At 35.8% G+C, this 25,715-nt stretch overlaps 1 protein-coding gene across 1 annotated transcript; it reads right to left on the reverse strand.

Annotated features, from left to right (window-relative positions):
* Window positions 1-23,822: 23,822 nt before the first annotated feature.
* On the reverse strand, window positions 23,823-25,621 carry LOC143602746 (protein IQ-DOMAIN 3-like). Its single transcript, XM_077079757.1, has 4 exons — window positions 25,544-25,621; window positions 25,004-25,333; window positions 24,702-24,929; window positions 23,823-24,631 (listed from the first exon to the last, which is right to left on the reverse strand). Exons 1-4 carry the CDS (start codon window positions 25,619-25,621, stop codon window positions 24,497-24,499), a joined length of 771 nt encoding a protein of 256 aa, XP_076935872.1. The 3' UTR covers window positions 23,823-24,496.
* Between the last annotated feature and the right edge of the window lie 94 nt (window positions 25,622-25,715).

Consider the following 25,715-nt stretch of genomic DNA (forward strand, 5'->3'; position numbering starts at 1 on the left):
GTAGTTGTCATTATATGGAGGTGGAACCGTACTGTAACCAATGCCCTCACCCTTTTTTTCTTTCCATTTTATTTGTTTCTCATTCATGGACTCAACAACAACACTAGAGACATCGAATTTCTTAAAATTGAATTCAGCGTTGTCAAACTTATTAGTTAACTTAGCAATCTCCAACTTAGAAGCTTCTATTTCAGCAGTGTTCTGTTTAGCATCTAAGTGGTGTCAACACTTTATGCTAAAATCAGAATGAAGCTCAGAAAATCCTTGTTTTGTGCGTCAAGTTTTTCTTTTAAAGTTTTCTCTAATTTCTTAAGAGTGAAATTTTCAGATTTTATTCCTTCCATTTTTCTAATCAAGTTACTTTTATAATATTTATACAAATCAACCTTATTAATACAAGATTGAGAACATATATTATTTGTTACCTTAGTTGGCTTGGAAGAAGATTGAATTGAAAACGCCATGAATGTTGTTTCGGATGTAGTAGGTTGCCCTTGTAGATTTGAAAACGAACTTTCAACACTAAGATAACACCGAGAACCCGAAAACTAAGGCCCACCAAAGACCAGGCCCAAATTCAACCAAAGACCGAAAAGCCCACCGAGAACACTGAACTTTGACCGAGAACCCTGTAGTTAACCGAGAATGCCTGAAAGTTGACCCAAAACACTGAACTTTGATCGAGAACTCAAGATTTTTTACCGAGAACTCAAGATTATGCCCGAAAACCCTGTTGTCTAACCGAGAACTCCCAAAATCTACTGAGAACATTGAAAATTTGACCGAGAACGCCCAAAAATGGCCGAGAACACGCAGATGATTGACTTGGTATACTTGGAAAGTAAATCAGATCCCGAAAATGTGGGGATTTAAATTTAATCCAATGATCCAGTCAAATCAAATCCAAAAAAAGTCTCAACCAACCCCGATGAACACGAAAAGCAGTTGTACTTCAATTTCCAGAAAAACTTCAAGCAAATATTAATCAAAAATGCCCCTTGAATCAATGATATCACCTTAATCGAGCCTAGAATTGATCTATAGGCTCTGATACCACTTGTAAGTCCTTAATCTAGATCACTACAGTATGATATCACCTCGAACACGATATTTGTGCGGAATCCAAATATTGCGATGATTCAATAACAATATAAATGAATAATAATAACAAGATAAACTTCAATGCGCACGTTTATTATCACCAAACGTCGGGTACATAAGTTCTTTCGAGATCTACTTTACTCTCTAGAATTATGGTGGTTATCAAAGGGCTCCACAACTGCTTAAACCTAGCTAATGACTAAACATTAGCTATATATAGGGTTACCATACAAAAGGCCCAAAGGCCAATCCCAACCAAGCCCAAACTAGTTTAACTAAATCCATAGGGATTTCGGTGTTACTAGACAAACCGAAATCAATACGGATTTCGGTATTACACCATCATAACCATAATGCAATTCTTCAACTCGTCTTCGTTTATATTACTTTAGTCTTGATCATGTCGTGGCCTTTTGATATGCGTCAGTCTAACCAATTTATAACCCAACAAAGAGATTAAAACAAGCAGTATTTTTAGATTCTTATATGGATTTGCAGAGACATTGTGTTGTTTGCCTTTTAGACAAGCAACACAGTTTTTGGCACATACATATTCTTTGACAGGTAGGCCTATAACCAGAGGTTATTGGTTAGATTGTTAATTAATTGTAAATTAACATGACTTAATCTCTTGTGCCATAAATTTGTTTCTTTGGTTGATGCTCTACTAAGAAAACATGTTGCAATATGAAAATTTTTTATCCTTATTCATATACACAACATAGACATAGCCACTCTTATTAGCAGTTAACAAAGTGTTCTCTGCAGTTAGTTTTTCAATTTGCATTGCACAATTTGAAATGACAATTTTGCATGTTTTCTTAGTAAGGAAAGCACCATATCCTTTATCACACATTTGTGACACACTCAACAAACAGACTGTCAATTATATTGAAATTTTCAAAACTCATCTTACCAGCCTCTACCTTACCTGAGCCAAGAACACTTCCTTTCTCATCCTTTCCAAAGGACACAGTTCTTCCTCCATGTGTTTTAAATTCCAAAATGAGATACATGTTTCTTGTCATGTGCTTAGAGCCTCCACTATCCACATACCATAGACTCTCTATGCATGTGAAAGCTCTATGCACATATAATGGAAATTAGTTAGAAGGTTTAGCACAAGCCATGTTGGTCTTAGGTTGCTCATTTGAAGAAGACAAATTGGTGGAGCATATGTTATTGAACAATTCTTGAACTAGGATTGTTCTTTAGAGCCAAAGTAACAGGTGTATCAGTGGTTTCAAACTGAACTTTCTTCTTGGATGTGGGACTTTGATTTTTAGACATCAAGTGTTTCAACAATTTTCTTGTGATGAACAACTTTTAAAAATTTACAATCCTCAGTTAGATGATTGTTCTTTTTACATATATCACATGGATTTGGAAACAAATGTTTCTTTTGAACATATTTTGATTTCTTCTTTTTAGTTACACCATATTTGTCAATAACTATCGTTCCTGGTGACTTCTATCCAAGTACAGAAGTTGGATGAAGTTCAGCTTGATTAATGCCAGATGAATTATTCTTGACTTGAGATACAACTGTTCTAGGAATAAATGTGGGAGCAGTTGCTACTAGTTTTTTTAATTCACTTTTCTTTGAAACTGCTGATGACCTTGATACATCAGCTGTTTAGTTGAAATAACTTCTGAATGATTTTGATCTACAACTTATCTTTGATTACTTCAATCAGCAAGTGAAATTGGTTTAAACTTTTTAATGCATCAGTTGTTTGATACAAGTTCCCTATTTCATCTTGATTAGCAAGTTTTAGTGGAACAACATTTGGTGAACTAACTTATGGGCCTTGTTTGGGAAAAAATGATTTTCCTCAAGTTCATCAACAAAATTTTGAAGACTTATTGGATTATATATTTGAGGTTGTTCAACATGATTATATCCAATACCAAACTTAACATTGTTGCTTGATTGCTTACTTAGTAGTATTTAAAATCCTTTACTGGATTCAATCCATTTACCACAATTCACTTCAGGTTGTTCCAATGTGTTGGTGCATTCTGTGTACTTTTTCAATAAATCTTCTTTAAAAGCATTTTTATCTGACAAAGCATGTTTTAATTTCAAAATTTTCTTTTCTTTTTCATGCAATTTAACATTCATGTCACTTTTAGATTTTGAAACTTTTTATTCAAGTTCAGCAACTTATTTGATCAGTTTTATGTTTGTCAGTTTGATGTTTGAAAATGGAATGATGCAACTATTAGAACATAACTTTTGACAAATCTCAGGTGTTACCTCATCAACAGCAGTTTGGAAGACCTTTTCAGCAGCAGCTTGTGTACTTGCAGAAACATTACTTGTCATCGGCACTTGAAGAATATCATTGTTGAAACTATTCTCCAATTCTTTCTCCTCAGATGTTTCTTCTCCTAAAACCACCAAAGCCAGATATTTGGTATTAATTTCTTCAGGTAGACTACTCCAATTGGCAAATTCTTGAGTAAAGAAACTTGTTGTGGAGTTATCTTGACTAACTGAAGATGATCCGGTTATGGCAACAAGATTTAGCTTAACATGTGTTTACATGAGGTTGAACAAATTGCATATGTTGCATTTGTTGAGGCATGGGTGAATACTGATAATGATATCGAGAAACAATATTTGGCATATTTGAGGTCTGATCAAAGTGTGCTGTATAGAGGTTATTGAAGGATTGAGACTGTGAATGAGGATGAAGATGCGAACTTGGGTAGGTTAATATAGGTTGAACATGATTAGGACTTGGCATTGACTGAGTTCTAAATTCGCGTGCAAAGTGTCCTAGACATCCACACTTGTGTCATGTCATTTTCACCTTATCATAGCCCACTTTTGTCTTATTATGTATGCCATGAATTTCCTTCCTATCCTTTTGTAGAAGTTGTTTGTCTTGACTGTAAGCAATGCCAAGGAGTTCAATATTTCTTTTTCTTCTAAATCAGTTGAATCTATTTATTGCAAGTCTTACATGGTAAATGAAAGGTTGTTAGCTACATGTGGAGAGTTCTCTTAAGCAACAAAGGCTTGATTATTAACTACTGATCCAATACCAGTTGTTATTTCTATGTGATAGTCATAACTTTGGTCAATAGTTTAGACAGATTGAATCTCTTGACATAGAAGTGTTGATCCTATGGTAAAATCATGAGCAATTTTACCAGTAGTAATCAACTTATTATGTTGATTTATCTCTCTTTCAAAGGTAAGCAACATACCATGAAGGATAGTCAAACTCATATCTTGAAAGTTTGGTACAGTTCTTAGTATGATAAAATGAGTGTCCTAATTTTCTAGGAAGTGATTTTAGAAATTGGTTGCTAAGAGCATAGATTGTGAAGGTAACATCAACCATTGTCAATTCACTAATTAGAGTTGTGAATCGTTCGTCTTTTTGAGTTAAACTCTTTCTTCTTAAGTGACAGCATGCTTCATACTACTGACTGAGAATTTCACGAGTATTCTCCAAAACTTGTGGGGCACCACCATATTGTTCTTTTAGTGCATCCCACAAAGCCTTAGCAGACTTTTGATGAATTAATCCACCATAAATTTCTTTTGGAATTGCCGTGGCTAGAAAAGCATGTGCTTTGGCATCCAATTTAAATTTCTGTAGATCCTAATAATCCTTAGGATCCCTCTTTATCATTTTGTTTCCATCCAATGGATCAACTGTCTCAGGGATTGTGAGCCATGAACTACATATCTCCAACAACCAGTGTTTTGGCTGCATAGATGGTGGAGCATTCTTTGAGCCCATATGTTATATTGAACTCGAACCAACATTGGTGGTTTGGAAGTTGAACCAGTGTTTTTCGGATCTTGTGCAAATGACATGATTCTCAATTCAATTGGTTTCTCAATAATAACACAGTATGAAAAAGAATTTGATCATTTTTGAATCCACAAATGGAAATACCAAATTGAGCTTAGATCTATTGTATTGAATTGATTATGAGATCAAATTCAACGAATCAAGCTCTGATTCCAATTGTTAGGATAGAAGATATAATAATATAAGCTACATGAACGAAAATAACAATCAATGAAATAGTAAACAACTGATCTAATCCTTTAAATGGATTAGTATCACTTTAATTGAAATCAAATTTAAATTACAACTTCAATTAGTCAATTTTATTAACAAGTTAATCAAGATAATTCATTTGAGCTAAATAATAGGTTTCGTATGGAAGAACAACTATGCATTAGCTATAATTGAATGATTACAATATATTGTTCCCCCTTAACCTTAGCTCATTATTCACACTTAATTTTCTAGTACGAAAGTACACAATTCAGGTGACTGTTTTGAAGTAAAAAGTCTTAATTAAGATGAGACTCTCAACTTCATTTTATACATGTGTAAAACTACTGATGAGTTAAAGGTGATGGTGACAACTAACAAAAAACAGTTACAAACTACTTATGAACTAAATACAAACAATTTCCTTTTCAGAATCCTATGCTAAATACTTATCTTTATAACAACTGATGTTTTGAGTCATCAGTTGTTCCTCTGCAGCAGTTTAAATCTTCATTAGTTTGTAAATCAGCTGTCGAGTCTTCAGTTCTTTGATGTCAGCAGTTTGTATTGTCAGCAGTTTAGAGCAATAGAAAACAAAACATCATAATGGAGAACAACTGATGTTTTTGGCCATCAGTTGTTTGGTTTATAGGCTATCAGTTCTTTATCAGGTTCAACATATATGTTTTTCTTTTGTTTTTTAAAATTAAAACAAAACTAATGATGATGCATGATTAGTGTCTTATGATCATGTTTTAAAGACTATATATTCATCAAATATGTAGTCATTTTTCAAGAGAATCCAACGAATATATTTTGGTATGTTTATCCCAATAAAATTGTTTAAACTAAATTAACTTTTTTTTTTGCTTGTATGTGTAATTAAAGATTGTGTAACCAATGTTTTAGTAGTGTTTGGAAGACGGATTCCCATTTATCTTTTGGCCAAAGTTGTATAAGATTGACATCATTAATTAAGGTATAATAATTTAAGTTAAATATATATTAGTAAATTATTTAGTTTAACTTTAAAATACCCAATGATTTAAAGATTTGATTATGTGCAAGACTAGTTTCAATGTAATGGTTTGAAGACAACGGTTACATTCAAAGAGTTTGAGGTATATATACTAGATTACTTTTTACTAGAGTCTAGATACTTTGTTTATTTTCAAATACAATTATTTTTGTATGTACATGTTTAAAATTATGATAAAAATCTTCACAAGTTTCTATAAGCTACAGGTACTCATTACTATACATGTTTTTAAATTATAACTTGTTGATACATAAAATATTATTTTAGTTGAACTGATGGATTTCAGTAGGTGATAAGCAATGTAACTATTAAATGAAAAACTAGGATTTCAGATTTGGTAACAAGTTTCTATATTTTTTATTATTGACTTGTAATTTCTTTTATTTTCTGCATTTTTAACATATTTGTTTAATTTTAATGCATGCAGTTGCCACAAAAAAAATCAAATTGGGTAAGTAATTTGTTATATATTTTTAATTACTTTATAGTTTATGAATTATGCTATAACTTTATCTCATTATCTATTATAGGTGATGAACTCTTATAATGTCCATTCCCATTCGTCAATTCAAGATTTTGTAAAGTAGCTTTATATTTGGTGTGTATCAATTTAATTATATTAGGTTTGTACGTAAATAGATTATATAAATCGAAATGTATATTATGGTGGGTAAATAAATATTTTATTATATATCGTGGTTGTACGTACCCGTTGTAAATAATAAGCCGTTGTAATTAGTTCTTTAAAAACAAAGCGATTCACGACCTGTTGTAAGGGTTGTAAATACTTATAAACACCCATTTTGGGCCCGTTTCATTAGGTTGTAAACTTTTAAACATCGATTTTGGGCCCGTTGTAAAAGGATTTTAACACCGGTTAAAAGTTTTAAACATCGGTTAGTTGTCCGTTACAATTCTTTCTCAACAACGTCAATGTTCCGTCGTATTTTGTTACTATACAACATTATTTTAACGTTGTAAATTACAAATATATACACCGGTTAGAGGCCCGTTGTAAAATTTTTTAGTACCATCGATAGGTGTTAATTATCCTTTAGATATAACACTCCAGTTGTTGAATTGTTTTAAATATTAGATTTCATATTTTGCAGCGCAACATATATAACGGTTTCCAGACCATTTCAAAAACCCTAACCGTTTTAAAATGGCCATTTTCTGTACTAGTGTCTCATTTCCCTTTTCCTATTTAATAGCCATATGACAACACCTCCATGACCAATAGTCAATTTTAGCGGATTTTGATGATCTGGTATCGCAAAATCACATTCATAAAGCTAATCCAAACACCTCATTACTCTAACACAAAACCTTCTAGTATTGAGAAACTTCTATAACCCAAATGCGTTGGTAATTTCCATCAACATAGGCCCGTAACCTATAGGTGACCGGGTAGGACTTATTGGGCCTATGGAACTCATTAATAAGGTAATGGGCTTATGGGATTGCAATTGGGCTTTACATTTGGTAATTACATGTTGGTCAAGTTTGGGTCATCCTATAAATTCATAGCCATGATTAGGGTTATGGTATGATGAGAGCCCTTATTTTATTCAAGTTTTGATCTAGTTTCTTGATTATAATAATAGTAGGGGTTTACCCTAAATATTGTGTGCTCGTTTGTGTTTTCGTTATCAATTTGTTTTTGAATTGGTATAAGAGCAAAGTTCAAGAAGACCAGCGATCAAATTCTTGTGTCGAATCTTTGAATCGGAATACCCATTGTTGTTACCCCACCGGCCTCCACGTTATATATGCAACAAATTGTGATTGTTAGCTTAAAAAAAGTCAACATCACAGAATTGCTTGTTAAAAAAAAAGAATAAAGAAAAAAACCAAAGGTGTTTGATTATTTCTCTTTTGGCTCTGACGAAACGAAGAAAAAAAAAGAAAAGAAAATGATAAAACATTGTGGTTTAATTCTTTTTTGTTTTCTTGGTTTAGTTTTCGCGATTACAATTTAACGAAGAACGATGGATGATAAGGAAACAACGAAGACAAGCGCCAGGAGTGGGAGAGGGAACCCGAATGCGTTCCAAACTCCCATGCTTACTTCTACCAATTACACGGTATGGGCTATTCGAATGAAGGTACTCTTGAATGTGCATAAGGTTTGGGATACTATTGATCCTAGGGCAATCGATGATGATAAAAACAACATCGCCTTTGCGTTGATTTATCAGTCGATCCCGTAAGCAACAATCATGCAAGTGGGTAATTTGGATTCGGCAAAAGAGATTTGGAACGTGATTAAGATGCGTAATCTGGGAGCTGTCAGGTTAAGGAGGCAAGATTGCAAACCCTCATGACTGATTTTGATGGTCAGATGATGAAAGAGACGGAGACCACTGATGAATTTTTGGTGAAACTCACGTGTACGGAAGGCTACAATTTTAAGGGAAGTGGTCGAGGAAACTAAGATTTTTAAGAAGCTACATTTAACTATTCCCCGAAGTAAGTTTATTTAAATTTTTGCATCTCTTGAACATACTTTGGATCTCAAAATCATTGGGTTTGAAGACGTGGTGAGACGTTTAAAAGCGTACGAAGAGGAGATTCGGGAAGAAAACATGCATTTTGAAACCCAAGGTAAGCTTATGTTTCATAGGTCTGAATCCTCAAGTAGTCGGTACAATGATCGTGAGTCCACTTGTGGAGGTCGTGGACGTGGAGGAGGGCGAGGACGAGGTGGTTGCGGTTCGGGTCAAAACCATGGTCATCAAGAAAACACCATGAACTGGGAAAACCATGAACATAAGGGAAAAACCTGGAACCTCTTAAAGGTTCAATGTTATAGATGTGATAGAGTTTAGACACAGAAAGTTCAGGGCGAAGCAAAGTTAGCTGAAGCATCCGAGACAAGGGATCCAACTTGGTTTATGATGAAGAGTGTTCATGAAACGGTGTTCTTGAATGAAAAAGAAGGTTATACTCGGAAACTACGAGTCTATAGATGGTGATAAATGGTACTTGGGCAACAGCGCGAGTAACCATATGACAGGTAACGAGTCTTTCATTTCTGAACTTAACAATCGTTTCACGGGAAAGGTTAAGCTTGGGGATGACTCATATGTTGATATAAGTGGTAAGGGGTCGCTCTTATTTGAGGCTAAAACTTGTGAACATCATTTGCTTACGGATGTTTATTTTATACAGAGTCTTCGAAGCAATATTATTATTCTCGATCAAGCCTTGGAACACGGGTGTGATATTCATATCAAAGATAACTACCTTACGATGCATGATGGGCAAGGTAGGTTATTGATGAAGGTGACTCGTTCCCCTAATTGGCTATACCAGATACAATTAAAGATTTGTAAACCGGTTAGATTACTTTGCCGAATTGAAGAATCAAGTTGGTTGTGGCTTGCCAGGATTGGCCACTTATACTTTTAGTAAATAAAGCTAATGGCTAGGAAGGAGATCGGAGAAGAGATGTGTTGCGTTACCCATGAAAATAAGTTATGTGAATCTTATTTGGTCGTGAAGCAAACGAGGCAATCTTTTCTAATTCGGTGGCTTTAAGGGCGACTGGAGCCCTAGAAATTTTTCACGGTGATCCGTGTGGACCGATTACCCCTTTAACAATAGCGAGTAACATGTACGTTTTTATTTTAATCAATGATTTCTCATGATTTGTTTGGACGTATTTGTTGAAGGCTAAAAATGACGCATTTGAAGCTTTCAAGAAGTTTATAGAAATGGTTGAAAGTGATGTCGGGAAGATCAAGACGTTTGCAAGAGGGTATAGGGCAAGTATATGCAAGGATGATCGAAGCGATTACATTGGGTGCAAAAATGACATGAGGATTTAGTCGAATGATGAAAGTTACTAGTGGGGCATAACGGGTGAATACTGATAGAGAATTTCTTGCTCGAGATACTTTGATTTGTCGAGGTTGATGATTAATATGATTAATAGCATAGTTTTTATGTTTAGACTTGCGCATGTTGTGGTCGTTGTTGTCGTTACGAGGATGAGTATGGGTAAATGAATTAAAATTTCAATCAAGGAAGTTAACGAACAAGTTTGAATTGGTTGTATTAACGTTTTGAATTTGAGTTTATATTTTAGAGGTTGCAACAATTAACTCATTGACTAAACACGTGTTGGTCATGAGAACTAGACGATTGATGTTGAGGACGACAGTGATTTCTTAGATAAGACATTCTATGAGGACCAAAAAAAATAAAGATTTATAAGATGAAGGATAAGTTGAGGAAATCATTTAGATAATACAAGTTTAATTGTTTTATAATAACTTTGATTTTAAGAAAAGGGGGATTCGTATCGTATCATGAGGAATAAAGATAAAAGTCTATAAGGTAAGAGGTATATAGCATAAATAGTTTTTAGTTGATGTAGTCAATATGATTAAAGTGTGATGACTACACGAGGAGCTATGTCAGTTTAAAAATTTAGATTTTTTTTTAAAATTAAGTTTACAATAAACTAATGAGATATAAATTGTGGATGTTGACCTCCCATGAGCTTTCCATGGCAATTTGAATGGCCCAACTAATTAACGAACTAAAAATACAATAAAGTTTGTCGGCCCGATGAGCGTTACATGGCGTTTTAACCGACCAAACTAAATAACGAACAAACGAGAAAAATATGAGTAGCTGGAGCATCCCGTGAACCACCACGTATGATGAACTTCAACAAAAACATAAAACAAACTGAGAAATGGGTAGTAGGAGTGCCCATCGGTTCCATGGATTTTTCACCCAACTAACCATTTAAATAACAAAACACAATAATCGGAATAACCGAGTTTAGCCACGAACCACCGTGAATTCGGTTTAAAATCAACCTAAGGTGTCGGTCGTATGAAAGTTGTGTTCCTCTTTGGCCGAGAGGAACTTGTCTTGCTACCTAGCCTTAAGATGAAGGAGTAAAAACAAAAGTAGGGAATTCTTAAGGAATTTCCCAAAAATAAAGGCAATCTAATTTAATTTAAATATTTATGAAAAAACTTCTTTGAAGGTTAAGGCATAGCCTCGGAGTTGTGTGTGTGTGCATAACAATATAATAATAAGAATAATCATTATTTAAATAGTTAAATAAGTAATTAATCTAGCAAGCAATTACGTAAGCTGTAACAATCAAATAGAACACATCAGGTAAACAAATAAGCACGTATGGCCTAAGCATGTTACTAGGGCACCACTACTACCTACCCTAAACCTTCCGCTCTGATACCAATCTGTCACACCCCAACCTAAGGCGAAAATGTCGGGACGTGAGCTGATTGTCACAGCTCTCAAGGTACTATCAAGCAATATTTAAATAACAATATCTATTAATTAAATTCAATTATCAAATAACTCAAATACAAACAAGTACATAATTCATACAATAATACAAATTTTATATTTCTTGATTAAAATATTCTTCTAACTAAATTCTTCACTAAGTCTTCACCAACCTGCATATGCGTATAAAATAGAATTTTTGTCAACAACACATGTTGAGTGAGTAAAACACCGGTTTAAGACACAACAATAATATTATATAATAAATAAAAAATATGCAAACTGTTCCTGTGAGAATAAACAGTTAAGCCATAGCACATACACAAATAATCAACCATAAAGAACGCAAATCATAAAGAAAGGGCTCAACCAATCCATATAAATGGACATTGGTTACCAAAGCAAGGACTAAACCGTGCCATAAAAATGGACATCGTTTGCCGAAGTAAGCAAGTAGCATTCAAACAAAGCAAGTAAGCAAATAGCAAGTTAATCATAAACTGATATACACACAAGGATTAACAGTTGCGGTTTGAATACTAGATAATAGTTAAATATATAAGATACGCACATCTCCCCAAAAAGGTTTAAAAATAAGTAAAATAGGGGAGTGATTACTCACCTTAGCAATAAGCAAGAGATAAACGAATGCGTTAAAAACGGTAGTGAACAAGAGTTACGCTCTTCGAAAGTTATCGATGAGAAATCCTAAGTAACAATAGTTGAAGAATAAATATGAATAGAATAAAGAAGCTGTGTGAACCTGTTTCGGATCTAGCCGCTAATACGATACATCGATTATATACAAGATCTAAACGTTAAATTATTACTTTATTGATAAATATGTAATGAATGCATTATGGTGGATGGAAATAACTTATGGAGAGCATAATTTAGATCTAGATCTCTCTCTAAAAATGTACATCTACAAATGAGCATGGATATGCCTATTTATAGGCCAAAGCACCAATTCGTTAATTTAGTCTAATTCTTTATATCTTCATAACGAATTAGACTCCATTCGTTATGATTCAATAACGAGTGATGATAACTTAACGAACTAGTCTAGATCACCAACGAATGGACCCATTCGCTATACAATCCATAGCGAATGGCCATTTTACAATAAATAAACAATCTAAACTATGTATAACTTATTCGAATGCTACAGACACAATTTCGTGCACTAACAGAAGCTATAACTAGATAGAGGTTCGGTATTCGATGATCGGGTACATTCTAACGAAGGTTTAATATTAATATACTTGTTATTAATTTATTATCAAAGTTTAATAATATGATTTAATTATACAAAATACTTAAAATACTAAAATAAATATTTGTAAAACTTTATAGTTTATATAAAGATATTTAAATTTAAAAATACGTTAAATGTATTTATATATATGTTTTTACTATTAATAAAGATTTCTTTTAAATTAATTTTATAAATAATAGATAATAAATAATAAATACTAATATTTATATAAAATACGCAAACTATACTTTTATAATACATTAATTAACAAGATGATTTTTATGTTTAAACTCTTTTTAACTAATAAAACTTTTAACAAATTTCAATAACTAATATATACTAAATAATTTTAACTAAGATTTGGAAAAGGACTAGTTTATATGTCGGTTTTAATAAAATATCAATTTATAATTTATAAGATGCCTAAAAGTATTTATATTTCAATTAAATGAATGATTTCTTAAAAAAATAACAAAAATGGTCTGTAGGGGATTTGAAACTGAGCCCTCCCAGCCAAATCAGTTATTTAACAGTCAGCATAACCAGCTGCGCTACAAACGCAGCTGTTAATAACTCAGAACGGAAGCCAAATAACATAACAGTCAGACGAGAAACCTCTATTGAACAAACCCTAGATTACTTAATTCGAAAATCTATTAAGTTATTGATTAATTAGCGTTAGGTCTTTTGATTCTCAGATAAAAAAAAGTATAAAACATGTATTAATTACCTTAAAAGCCTATGGATTGATGGTGAATGAAGACCACAGAGACGCGGCCAAACATGACGATGAACGGCTACTTGCAGGTCCTTATAATTAAATTAGGATTAGGGCTTTTGATCGCGAGCTTGTATAATCGTGTGTGAGGGTATGATTGAATTAAGATTATTGTGATCATGTATATTGGTAAATGTGTTTGTATAATATAAGCAATACATATCATAATACATTCTGGATTCCTAATTAAGAGTGTCTTGGCATGATGATTTAGGCAAGAGAATCAATATACATTAATCAATTCCAAATCCAGAAGCGAAGATTAAGGTCCAAGCTAAGTAAACGGGTCACGGGATCATGAATACGGGTATGGGTAATTGGGTTTCTAGATAAAATAGAATTGAAATTGCAAATCAGTCCCTGAACTATTGAGGTGGAAATAGAAATAGGTTAAAGTGTGGATAAGGGTACAAAATGCATATCTTTGAAAGTTATTTATATATATTTTTTAATATTAAATAAATATGATAAGAAATTAACAATAAAATAATAATTATTCGATAAACGCGATAATTTTATTGGTGAAATTTATCGAACGTAAACCGGGTCAGGTTTAATAAAAATATTATTATGAAAAGTCCGAGTTGTTACACTTAAGACATGAGCGTGTTTTGGGAGGCACGACCGTGTTAAGCTTTAGACCTTCTATTTTGTCTTTTCCTCATGTTCTTGATAATATGGGTGTGTTTAGGTTAACATGGCCATTTTTGTCTTCCTGATTTTTGTCTTTACTTCGTAAACTCTAGACATAGCCATGCCTTGATTCACCATGGGGTTTGTTGAGTTTATTTGCACTGTTTATCTCTAAATTTTCTCGTATTTCAGCTCATTTTATTCCTTAGGGTTATATTCACCTATACATAGAAATTATAAACATTAGTGGTTATTTATTCTAATATATTTGCCGAAATTACGCTTTTTTGGAGATATTTTTGTGCCAAAAAGATGTATAACTTCTTATACATCAGGAAGCAACAATATTAGCGACAAAAATTCAGCTTTGTCGCCAAGTTTGGCAACATAATCAGCAACAGATTCCAATACACTGGTCGCTAATTCCAACAACTCAGCAACAAGTTTAGCGTCACCAGCAGCAACTGGTTTAGCGACAGCATCACTTAATGAACCAGAAATTAACTTAAGAAGAGCTACACGTGTTCCAATAGCACCAGTTAAATTCAATGATTATGTCCTATGTTCGAAAGTGGATGACATTGAACTTCTTTTGTTAGAAGAAGGTGAACCAAGGAATTTTGGTGAAGCAAAATCCAAACTGGAATGGATAAAACCTATGCAAACGGAAATCGAATTCATTAAACGAAACGACACATGGAAGTTAACCTAGTTACCGAGAGGGGCAAAAGCTATCGGATTGAAGTGGGTTTTCAAGGTGAAAAGAAATGCAGATGGTTCAGTTAATAATAAATATAAAGAAAGACTCATGCAAAGGGTTAAGTGAAACAACCCAAAGTCAATTTTGACTAGGTCTTTGCTCTGGTGGCGAGACATGAAACTGTACGCATGCTTATTGCCATTGAAGCTACTAAGGGATGCCATTTTCATCATTTAGATGTAAATTCAGCATTGTTAGTGCTGCAACACACTAGTGGTAAGGAACATCAAGCTGACATTCTTACGAAAGCACTTGCGAGAATTAAGTTTGACGAGATGAGAAGATTGCTCGGCGTTGAAGATCTCCTAGTTTCAAGTTGGAAATTAGGGGGTGATTGTTGATAATTTCCATCAATATAGGCCTGTCACTTGTAGGTGGCTGAGTTGGACCTATTAGGCCTATGGAACTCATTAATGATGTAATGGGTTTATAGGGTTGCAATTGGGCTTTATATTTGGTAATTACTTGTTGGCCAAGTTTGGATCACCCTATAAATACATAGCCATGATTAGGGTTATTGTATTATGAGAGGGAATATTATATTCAAGTTCTGAGTTAGTTTTTTGATTGTAATAATACGAAAGGTTTACCCTAAATATCGTGTGCTCATTTGTGTTTGCGTTATCAATTCGTTCTTGAAAATGTACAATTAACCAAAACAATAATAATCAATTTTAAACTGTGTCTTTAATGGCCAGATTTATGGAGTGGTGAACAAACAAAATACATATGGAATTCACATGCCTATTGCTCTCAAAGATCAATAAACATTATCAAAACATACGGCCAAGCCGTGAAAATGCTATCATAATTTTCAAGTCGCGGATCGATAACAAACACGAAGGAAGCGAATAACTCTCATTTATTAATCAGAAAATCTAACTTAAAAAACATAATTCAACTCTCAAACCCTAACTTGGTTTGACTCTTGATTAACCCTAAATTGGTTGCATCTAATCTTTACAATCCCTAACTCGGTTTCCCCTATTTATAATGTTAACTCTAACTTAGCTAACAAGAAAATATAATAACCCCCCCCCCCCCCCAATTTGTTTTATTCGACTCACCCCTTAATTTTCTACTCAAAATTGGTGGGTCTTCAACTTCACGCTTGACATCATTCTCTTGATTCTCATGAGGCTTTTCATGATCTCTTACAATTCTCTTTGTGCTCCACTTGGCTTGAAGAAATACTTTCTTCGTTTAATCAATAAACGTCTTCCATTGGGCTTGAATCTCTTTCTTGACTTCGCTTTTAGTTTCTGACTCGTAACCAGCTTGTATTTTGGAACTTGGATCTGGAACTCTCTTTGTTGGAATTTGCATTTTGGAACTTGGATATTTGATTGGAATCTGACTCGTAACCGGCTTGTCTTTTTTAAGTCCAATCCTTTGAAGATCCCAACCTTAAAAATTCTTCATTCCAATGCTAGATCGTATACCAAGACTTGTAATCTTGATTCTAATCTTGTATAATATATTCTTGGTCCTAGTCACCTTCATCAAAATCTTACATGTATCATCTTTAATGTTTAGGAAATCGTGTTTCTTGTGAATCTCGTATCCACCTTCCGTTGCTTGACCAAGACTTATGATATTGCATTGTAAGCTCGGGATATAGTAGACATTGGTCAACAGACACTACTCCCCATTTTTCCTTCAATTGAGACCAATCATTTTGCCTGAATATCAGTACAAGATTCATCTCCGAACTTCACCTTTCTCGTGACTTGTTCATTCAATTCATAAAAATACGCCTTATTATCCATTATGTAATTATATGCTCTGTCGTTAAGTTACCAAACATCTTTCTCAATTAGTTCGGTTTCAAAAAAAAATTTGGAATCACATCGTCCTCATTTAGAAAAACCATTTTTGATCATATTTTATAATAATTAAAGATGGATCAAAATTATTATCTTTTTTCAAATTAGATTCTTTATTTTTCTTCATACGTTCTAGGCACATAGAAGAGAAGTGACTGAATTCATCACAACGGTAATACTATCTTGTGATATATCCTTTCAACCCTTTTGACGATCATTCGTTGTCACACCCCAAAACACGGCTTAGGAGTGTGACCCTTAATGTTGGTACCACAAGTGTAAATAAATCAGAGTTACGTTATATTAGCGGAAGACTTGTAAAACTTGTGGGTTTAAGTTGTAAAGATTACAAAAGACGGGATTATAAAATACCCGTTTTACGTTATAAAAGTATTACTTGTTTTACATTACAAAACCACCACTTTCAATATATTAAGTTTTTATAAAACAAATCCGAGCTATCGGATATATAAGTAGCGCTTCGACACTCCAAGCGCTAATCTTGGTCACCTGCAAAAATGTAAATAAAATACGTCAGCAACGAATGCTGCTGAATACTCTGACGCTAAAATATTTTCTTTTACTTTGTTACCCCTCGAGACTACGCCTGCCTCGGCCCAACGTGGCTTAGGAATAACAAAGTTAAATAACACATTTATAAACTTGAGCCTCTATACTAGGTCACCTCAGCAAACACCACAGCGTTCGACTCAGTTAAGTGCCCGTAAGTATACACATGGTCGTGCTTCCTATAGGAAAGCGTCCTACGACCATGCGTGGTGCGATGTTCCCACCGTGTACTACCACATATGTAAGGATCCAGACACACATATACTACAGCCTGAGGGCTAGGCTTATACTCTTATTTATAACGCTTTTAGGAACACGTAATTCCTTGTAAATAATTTTCATATAACATGTTTGACTCATTTGAAAACAAGTTTATAAAAGTTTGGGTGCGTATTCACCTTATCGCTTTGGGATCGGCTTCAATACCGTCCGAGGGTCTTTCCCTTGATATCTCGCACCTATAGTACGAGTACAACCATTTGTTAGTCGGATATACAATCCAGCTTAAGACCTTTAGTCTTATATTCTTTACCTCGATGAACCTTTAGTTCATAAATCTCTTTTACTTGAAAACCTTTAGTTTAAAAGTAAATTATAAACCTTTAGCTTATTTATAGAAACCCGATGTTTCTTCTTCTTTAAGAAACGTATTCCTTTTTCTTTTATTATTTAAGAATACTCATTATCACTTAAAAAATAATTTCATAACAAAGAATATATATACTTGCACACATATATATATTTATCTATCACAACATATCTTTTACTCTTTCTTTGTTATGTTTTCTTTTATTTTCTTTTTATCGAGTTATCGAGTATAACCTCGATTTAAGGTTTAAGCCTTATAATATTTTATTATTATATTCATTGGCGTTAAGCCTTACCTTAAAGGCTTATGAAAAACCTAACAATTCGAGCAGCACTCCAACGCCGCTTCACTTCTCGATCAACTCTTTTCTTGACACGTAAATCAATGAACGTCAATCTTCAACACTCGTTGGCACGCTTATCGGGACTCATTGTCATGATAACAAACACCTTCTTGGTATGTGGGTGGAAGGTGGCACGAACTTCGAGGAAACGTTGGCACGCAAATCGAGGAATCGGGCATGCTTATCGAGGTGGATCGAGGGTGTGATTATGGGATTGTAGAGAGATGTTAGAGAGAGATAGGAAGACTGATTTGTGGTGTGGTGAAGTGAGATCCCGACCTTGCTATTTATAGGCAAAATCTTGGGTCCCATCGCGGTACGCGCCGGCCTCCTGGGCACCCGTCGCGTACTGCGACGTAGCCTGGCCAGTCACAACGTAGGTCTGCCACGTGTCGCCACGTGGCAAACGGTGTGCCACGTGTTGACACGTGGTGGACGACGTGCCATGTGTGGCCACGTGGCGACCGGTGTGCCACGTGGCAGGCCACGCGTCTCGCTGTCAAACACCCCATCGCGTATCGCGATGAGTCTCTCTTCTAATCCATCTCGTAGCGCGATGGGTCAGGAAATTAGAATTTTCATTTTTAACCCTCAGGTTTGGAATTTGGTGATTTTAGTCATTAGACTTTGAAAAGTTTATATTTTGAACTCGAAATTTTCTTGATATTACATCCCCCCCACCTTGAAATAAATCTCGTCCTCGAGATTGCTTTACAAGAACAAGTGGGGGTATTTCCTTCTCATTTCCGATTCGTATTCTCATGTATATTCAGGCCCTCTACGCGAGTCCCATCTTACTTTCACAATTTTTAATGTTCTTCTTTTCAATTTCTTTGTTTTCGAATCTTCTATTTGGATTGGACGTTCTACAAATTTTAAGTTTTCATTTATTTCGACGTCTTTTAATGGCATAGCTAAAGATTCATCGGTCAGGCATTTACGCAGATTGAAAACACGGAATACATCGTGTATCCCTTGCATTTCCTCGGGTAGTCGCAAACGGTATGCAACTGTGCCGATTCTTTCGAGTACCTCGAAAGGTCCAACGAATCGAGGACTTCATTTTCCTTTCTTACCGAAGCGAACAACACCTCTCCAAGGCGAGACTTTCAATAACACTTTGTCACCAACTTTAAATTCTAACGGCTTACGACGAACATCGGCGTAACTCTTTTGGAGATCACGTGCCGTCTTAAGTCGTTCTCGGATTTGAAGAATTTTGTCGGTAGTTTCTTGGACTATCTTGGGTCCAGGCAATTGATTGTCTCCGGTTTCAGACCAACACATGGGCATCCTACACTTACGTCCATATAACGCCTCGAATGGTGCGGCTTGAATACTTGTGTGATAGCTATTATTATACAATAATTCCATTTGGGGTAAGTGGTCATCCCAACTTCCACCTAAATCAATCACACAAGCCCGAAGCATGTCTTCCAACGTTTGAATTGCCCTTTCTCTTTGCCCATCAGTATGTGGATGATAAGTAGTGCTAAGGTTAAGTTTTGTGCCTAACGCTTATTGGAATCTCTTCCAAAAGTGAGACGTAAAACGACTGTCTCGATCAGATATTATAGATAGCGGTACACCATGTAAAGCAACAATGTTGTTCACATAAATAAGTGCTAATTTATCCATAGAGTATGATTCATTGATGGGTATAAAATGTGCGGATTTCGTCAATAGATTCACAATAACCCAAATTGCATTGTGTTGTTGAGTCATTTTAGGGAGTTTGGTAATGAAATCCATTGTGATTAACTCCCACTTCCATAGGGGAAGTTCGGGTTGTTGAAGCAATCCCGAAGGCTTTTGGTGTTCAGCTTTAACTCTCAAACATATCAAACATTTCGCCACATGCGAAGCGACATCCCTTTTCATCCCATTCCACCAATAGTTTGCTTTTAGGTTATGGTACATTTTGTCGCTCCCGGGATGCATCATATACTTGGATTTGCGAGCTTCATTCAAAATTTTCTCACGCAAGCCTCCAACGATTGGTACCCAAATCCTATTACCGAGTCTAGGGATACCATCGTCACCCTTGACTAGCGAGTCAATGGTTCCATTACGTTTTTCGTCGGAGATTTGGTTTTCAATAATCGCTTGAGATTGGGCAGATTTGATTTGCTCGAAGAGGTCGATTTGATGTTCTAGCCTCAACGCTCTGACTCTTTTTGGCTTTTCGTGCTCTTTGCGACTTAAGGCGTCAGCCACGACGTTGGCTTTGCCTTCATCGTAAACAATTTCACAATCATAGTCGTTGAGAGTCTCCATCCAGCGTCGTTGGCGCATGTTGAGCTCTTTTGATCAAAGATGTGTTTTAAGCTCTTATGATTAGTGTACACGGTAAATCTTACTCCATAGAGATAGTGCCTCCATATCTTAAGTGCAAAGATTATGGCGCCTAACTCTAGATCGTGAATCGTGTAGTTCTTTTCGTGTACTTTGAGATGACGAGAGGCGTAAGCGATTAATCTCTTGCGTTGCATTAGTACACATCCCAAACCAGAATGGGACGCGTCACTAAAGACAACAAAATCCTCAGTACCTTCTGGCAAGGCCAGTATAGGTGCTTGGGTGAGTTTTTGTTTAAGTATATCGACGCCTCTTGTTGCTTTGTTCCCTATTCATATTTGATATTTTTACGGGTTAAGGAGGTTAGGAGAACAGCGATTTGAGAAAAGTTTTCAATGAATCTATGGTAATAGCCGGCCAAACCTAAGAAACTTCGAATCTCGGTTGGCGATTTTGGAATTTCCCACTTAGAGATAGCTTCAATTTTAGCGGGGTCGACTTGAATACCGTTGACGTTGATGATGTGACCAAGAAATTGTACCTCATGTAACCAAAATTCGCATTTGGAAAATTTAGCATACAACTTCTCGGTTCTAAGAATTTCGAGCAGAGTTCGAAGATGGACTTCGTGATCGGCCTTAGACTTAGAACAAATTAATATGTCGTCGATGAATACGATCACAAATTTACCCAGATAAGGCTTGCAAATACGATTCATCATGTCCATGAACGCGGCCGGCGCATTAGTAAGTCCAAACGGCATGACCGTGAACTCATAATGTCCATACCTTGTTCGAAAAGCGGTTTTCAGGATATCATCGGATTGAACTTTGAGTTGGTGATAGCCGGAACGAAGATCGATTTTTGAAAAGAAGCTAGCACCTTGAAGTTGGTCGAAAAGATCATCGATTCTAGGGAGTGGATAACGTTCTTGATAGTGACTTTGTTCAATGCACGATAATCAATACACATACGCATGGATCCATCCTTCTTCTTGACGAAAAGAATTGGCGCTCCCCATGGTGACGAACTCGGTCGAATGAAACCTTTTTCCAGTAGCTCATCGAGTTGTTTCTTTAGTTCTTTCATCTCAGTTGGCGCTAAGAAATACGGAGCTTTGGCGATCGGAGCGGTACCGGGAATAAGATCGATCCTAAACTCTACTTCGCGATTGGGAGGGATTCCAAGAAGTTCATCAGGAAAGACACCAGAAAAGTCGGAGACTATAGGTACGTTCTTTATCTCCTTTGGCTTTGACTCTTCAGTGACGTAGGCCATGAATGCTAAGCATCCATGATTTAAACATTTGTTAGCCCTAATCATGGAAATTATGCTAACTTGGCCAGCGTCTTTATCCCCTTCAATTCGAATTATTCGTTTATCGGGGGCTTGAAGTTCAACAGTTTTGCTATTGCAGGTGATACGGGCATGGTTATCCGATAACCAATCCATACCAAGTACAATATCAAAACCAGCAAGTGCCATAGGTAAGAGTTGGATAGGCAGAGTATAACCAGCTAAGTGAATTTTTCCGTTTTCAAGAGCTTCGGAGATCTTAATGATTTCGCCACTAGCAGTCTCGACGCTTAGAGTTTTATCTAACTTTATTAACGGTTCGTTTAATAGACTACAAAAGCTATAATCTATAAAACTTAAATTGGCACCCGAATCAAATAAAACTCTAGCATAGGTGTCGTTGACTAGAAACGTGCCGGTAACGGTTTCCGACATGTCAGCTGCTTTCTTTGTGTCTAGTACGAAGACTCGCGCGTTTCCCTTCTTGTCTTTGCCACTTCCACCCGCACCACCAGTCGCGGGTTTGTTCTTTGGGCATTCGAAACTAAGATGGCCCATTTCCTTGCAATTGTAGCAAGTCATTTTCTTCTTCCAGCAGTCAGCAGCATCATGACCTGGTCGTTGACATGTTTCACACACTTTTGAAGGCGGAGCAAAGTTGCATCGACCCCGATGATACCTTTTACAGGTTTTGCATGGCGTGGCGTTTGAATTGATTCGATTTTGGTTCACGCCTTTTCCTTTGAATTGATTGCTTCCTCCAGTCCTTCTTTTGTCGTTAGATGACACGACCTTCTTATCTTCTTATTTATTGCGGACCATGGCGCCCATCAAATAACCAGCTAACTCCATCGCGGAGTCGGCGGTTTTGGTAAGTGTGATCTTACATGTCGCGGATTTCCCGCGGCAGTCCCCAAATATATCTTGTCACCTTGCTGGATTCAGGATTCACCAGCTGGGGAACCAGACGAAAATATTCGTGAAACTTGGTGTTGTATTCACGAAGGTTCGTCCCCACGACCTTAAGATTTAGAAACTTAGTTTGGATTTGGTCGGTCTCATGCATGGGACAAAACTTTCCCATCAACATAGCTTTGAACTCATTCCAGCTCAGATTATACATCACCTCTCTCCCCTTGCTCATCATCATCGTGTTCCACCACTCAAGCGCCCTCCTTTGAACATGAGAACGGAGTATTGAATCTTTTCTTTGTTGGTACACTTGCTCGTTAACACAATCATCTCCATCTCCTTAAGCCACCTTACGGTTGTGATGGCTCCTTAGTCACCACGGAATTGTTTCGGTCCATAGTATTTAAAATCCTTAAACGAACACCCACTAATCTTAAGTTTCTTGAATTCTTGTCTAACCCCTCCATCAGCGTTGGGCTCATGAACACTTTCTTCCATATTTGAAGGTCTAGAACGAGTTTTAGAAACAGATTTTTGAGAAGGATTAACAGAACGCGAATGTTTTGAATTTCTCCATTGAGACCTAGCCATAGACTCTTCCCTAACCGCATTCTTAATCATCTTTTGTATTTGGATTTTATATTTATCGAGGATAGGTTCTTCTTGTTCTTTCTCGGGGCCTTTCCCCTTTTCTTTTATTTCTTTTTCTTTTTGAATTTTCTCAATGTTGTTACTTTGTTCAGACATTTTATCGTTTTCTTTTCAATTTATATCTAAAATTTAAACAGCATTTTCTTTATTAAACATATAATTTATTATACATTCATATATACTAGTAGGTGTGCCCGCGCGTTGCGGCGGGGACTCAACGTGGATTAGCTAGGTATGAGTAAGGCTCACGACGGAGACGCAACGACAATTCGATGACATCGGTACGGTTTGTATGTTAAAATGTCAAAGCTTTTGCACCTGCAATGTGAAACGAAATGAAAAGATGTTAGCAAAAATATTTTAGTTACTAAATCCGATGATAATAAAAAAAACTTCAACTTTTTAGTCATAGTAGCAGAGAATAAGTATGCCCATTCAGAAGGGATGGCATTCAAGATCAAGATTTCATTAAATGATTTCTCAAATTTCATCAAGGGATGCATATTAACATAGTCACAGAAAAAATGCATGATTCGAAAATATTATTATTACAATGTACTTAATTGTGCGAAGAGAAACACCCTTTGTATTAGATAAATGATCCACAAGACGTCCCGATGTCTCAAGTCTCAACCTGCATTGAGAAAGATTGGTATAATAACGTACATACAATTTTATGCAACTAAATTAAGAATTTTGCCTTCATTTTGTCTTTTAATAACTAAGTTATCAACATTTGATTTGCACCCAGCCCGGCTTTGTCGTCAGTTGCGGTCCGATTACACGCTGTAGAAGCTTGTGGAGTCTTCATCCACACTACCCTTTTGGCTTTCGGGCCTGACCCGTGAACTCGATGATGGGGCCCGAGTGGGTGGGGTTGAGGGCGATTGTCGGCTAGGCGGGCGGCTAGCCCGTTTGCTCGTTTCTGACCCGGTTTGAGTTTCCCACGGACGCACAGCCATCCAACGCTCGAGCCAACTCCAGCCCCAGTGAGGATTGTTTGGGTCTAGAAAAGTTGGATTTGGAGATTTTGTAGAGTTCTTCCACATTTGCTGTTTGACAATAAAACATAACATTATTTTTAATGTCACACTAATCAACTTAAAAATAAATAGCTAGTTAAATGTTAAAGATCTATTAATGAATCAATGTCTGATGAGTATGCGCATATGCCAATGTCCGCTCTCTACGTATCGCAGCGTCTTGTTTGCTTTGTAAACTCGCTTCGGTTTCTTCTTTCGATTTTCTACTATCATTCCATGTATTTCCCAACTGTAATTCAAATAATTAGATTCTCAAAACACAAAAAAGATAAGTAATAAATGAAAAAAATGCCACATACTGAGGATCTAATATTGTTGAGCTCTTTCTCATGTTTAACAAGAAGTTGTTGTTGTAAAACTCGATTCTCGTCGGACCTAAGTATGCGCCTTGACCGAACCTGAGACTGAACACGAGCCAATGTCTGCATACATTTCAAGTTGGATATCGCTTGTCGTTTGACCGATTGACCTTGAATCAATGACTTCAATCTCCCAATCCCTCTCACTGCCCGTACCGCCCGCCTCGCCTACAAAATCATCAAACCACATAAATCAAAATATGTTAAAAATAGCATATAAAACTTTTATTTAATATATTTACCAAGTGCCCGCAATAAGCAACCTGAATCTTGATGGCTGCGGTTTCTTCTAACGAAATGCCTAGTAACCGCGTCGTGGATGTCAAGCGAACCACCTCGGCTGCAGCATGAGCGGAAGCTACTGCGGCTTCTGCTGCCACTGCGGTGGCATAGGCTACTGAATACGCGTGTTTGCTCTGTTCATTCTCGGCTTCAATGAGTTTTACATCCGTGGGAGGCGAAAACGGGACCAGAATAACATGATTCACCAATGCAGCTTCTGTTTGTGAGAGATCTTTATCCAAACACCTTTTTCCAAACCAATACTTCTTAGAACTCTTTTTATTAGATTTCTGTCATGTTAAAAGTTAAAACCACAAATAAATAAAATATCAGTTATCAGTTATATACATAGTAATTTAATATTAAAAATCCAAACAAAATAAACTCTAGTTTTAAAACCACACATAAAGGAAAATATCACATATCAGTCGTAAACACAGTAATTCAAAAATAAAAATCCCAATAATAAACTTTTGAATACATTATAAAGATATACAAACCTTGTCTTTCTTGTCACTGGAATCAGATGGGCTTAAAGCTTTCTTAACTGCAGAAAACCAACTACCTTTCTTTCCCATATTGTGGTCAAATCATCTTCAAAACAATAACCATCATTAATGGTAAGATGATATTAAATAAAAAAGGAACATTGTAACTAAACAGAAAATGCAA

This window comes from Bidens hawaiensis, unplaced genomic scaffold (genome assembly GCF_021521415.1).
Source record: "Bidens hawaiensis isolate Kalapana, Puna unplaced genomic scaffold, B.hawaiensis_p1.1 tig00059759_1, whole genome shotgun sequence".
Taxonomy (NCBI): domain Eukaryota; kingdom Viridiplantae; phylum Streptophyta; class Magnoliopsida; order Asterales; family Asteraceae; genus Bidens; species Bidens hawaiensis.

Coding starts and splice junctions, on each gene's coding strand:
- LOC143602746 (XM_077079757.1), bottom strand. CDS start 25,621: ATGGGAAAGAAAGGTAGTTGGTTTTCTGCAGTTAAGAAAGCTTTAAGC. Junction 24,930..25,003: donor TTGCTTATTGCGGGCACTTG/GTAAATATATTA, acceptor ATGATTTTGTAG/GCGAGGCGGGCGGTACGGGC. Junction 24,632..24,701: donor TCAACAATATTAGATCCTCA/GTATGTGGCATT, acceptor TTTGAATTACAG/TTGGGAAATACATGGAATGA.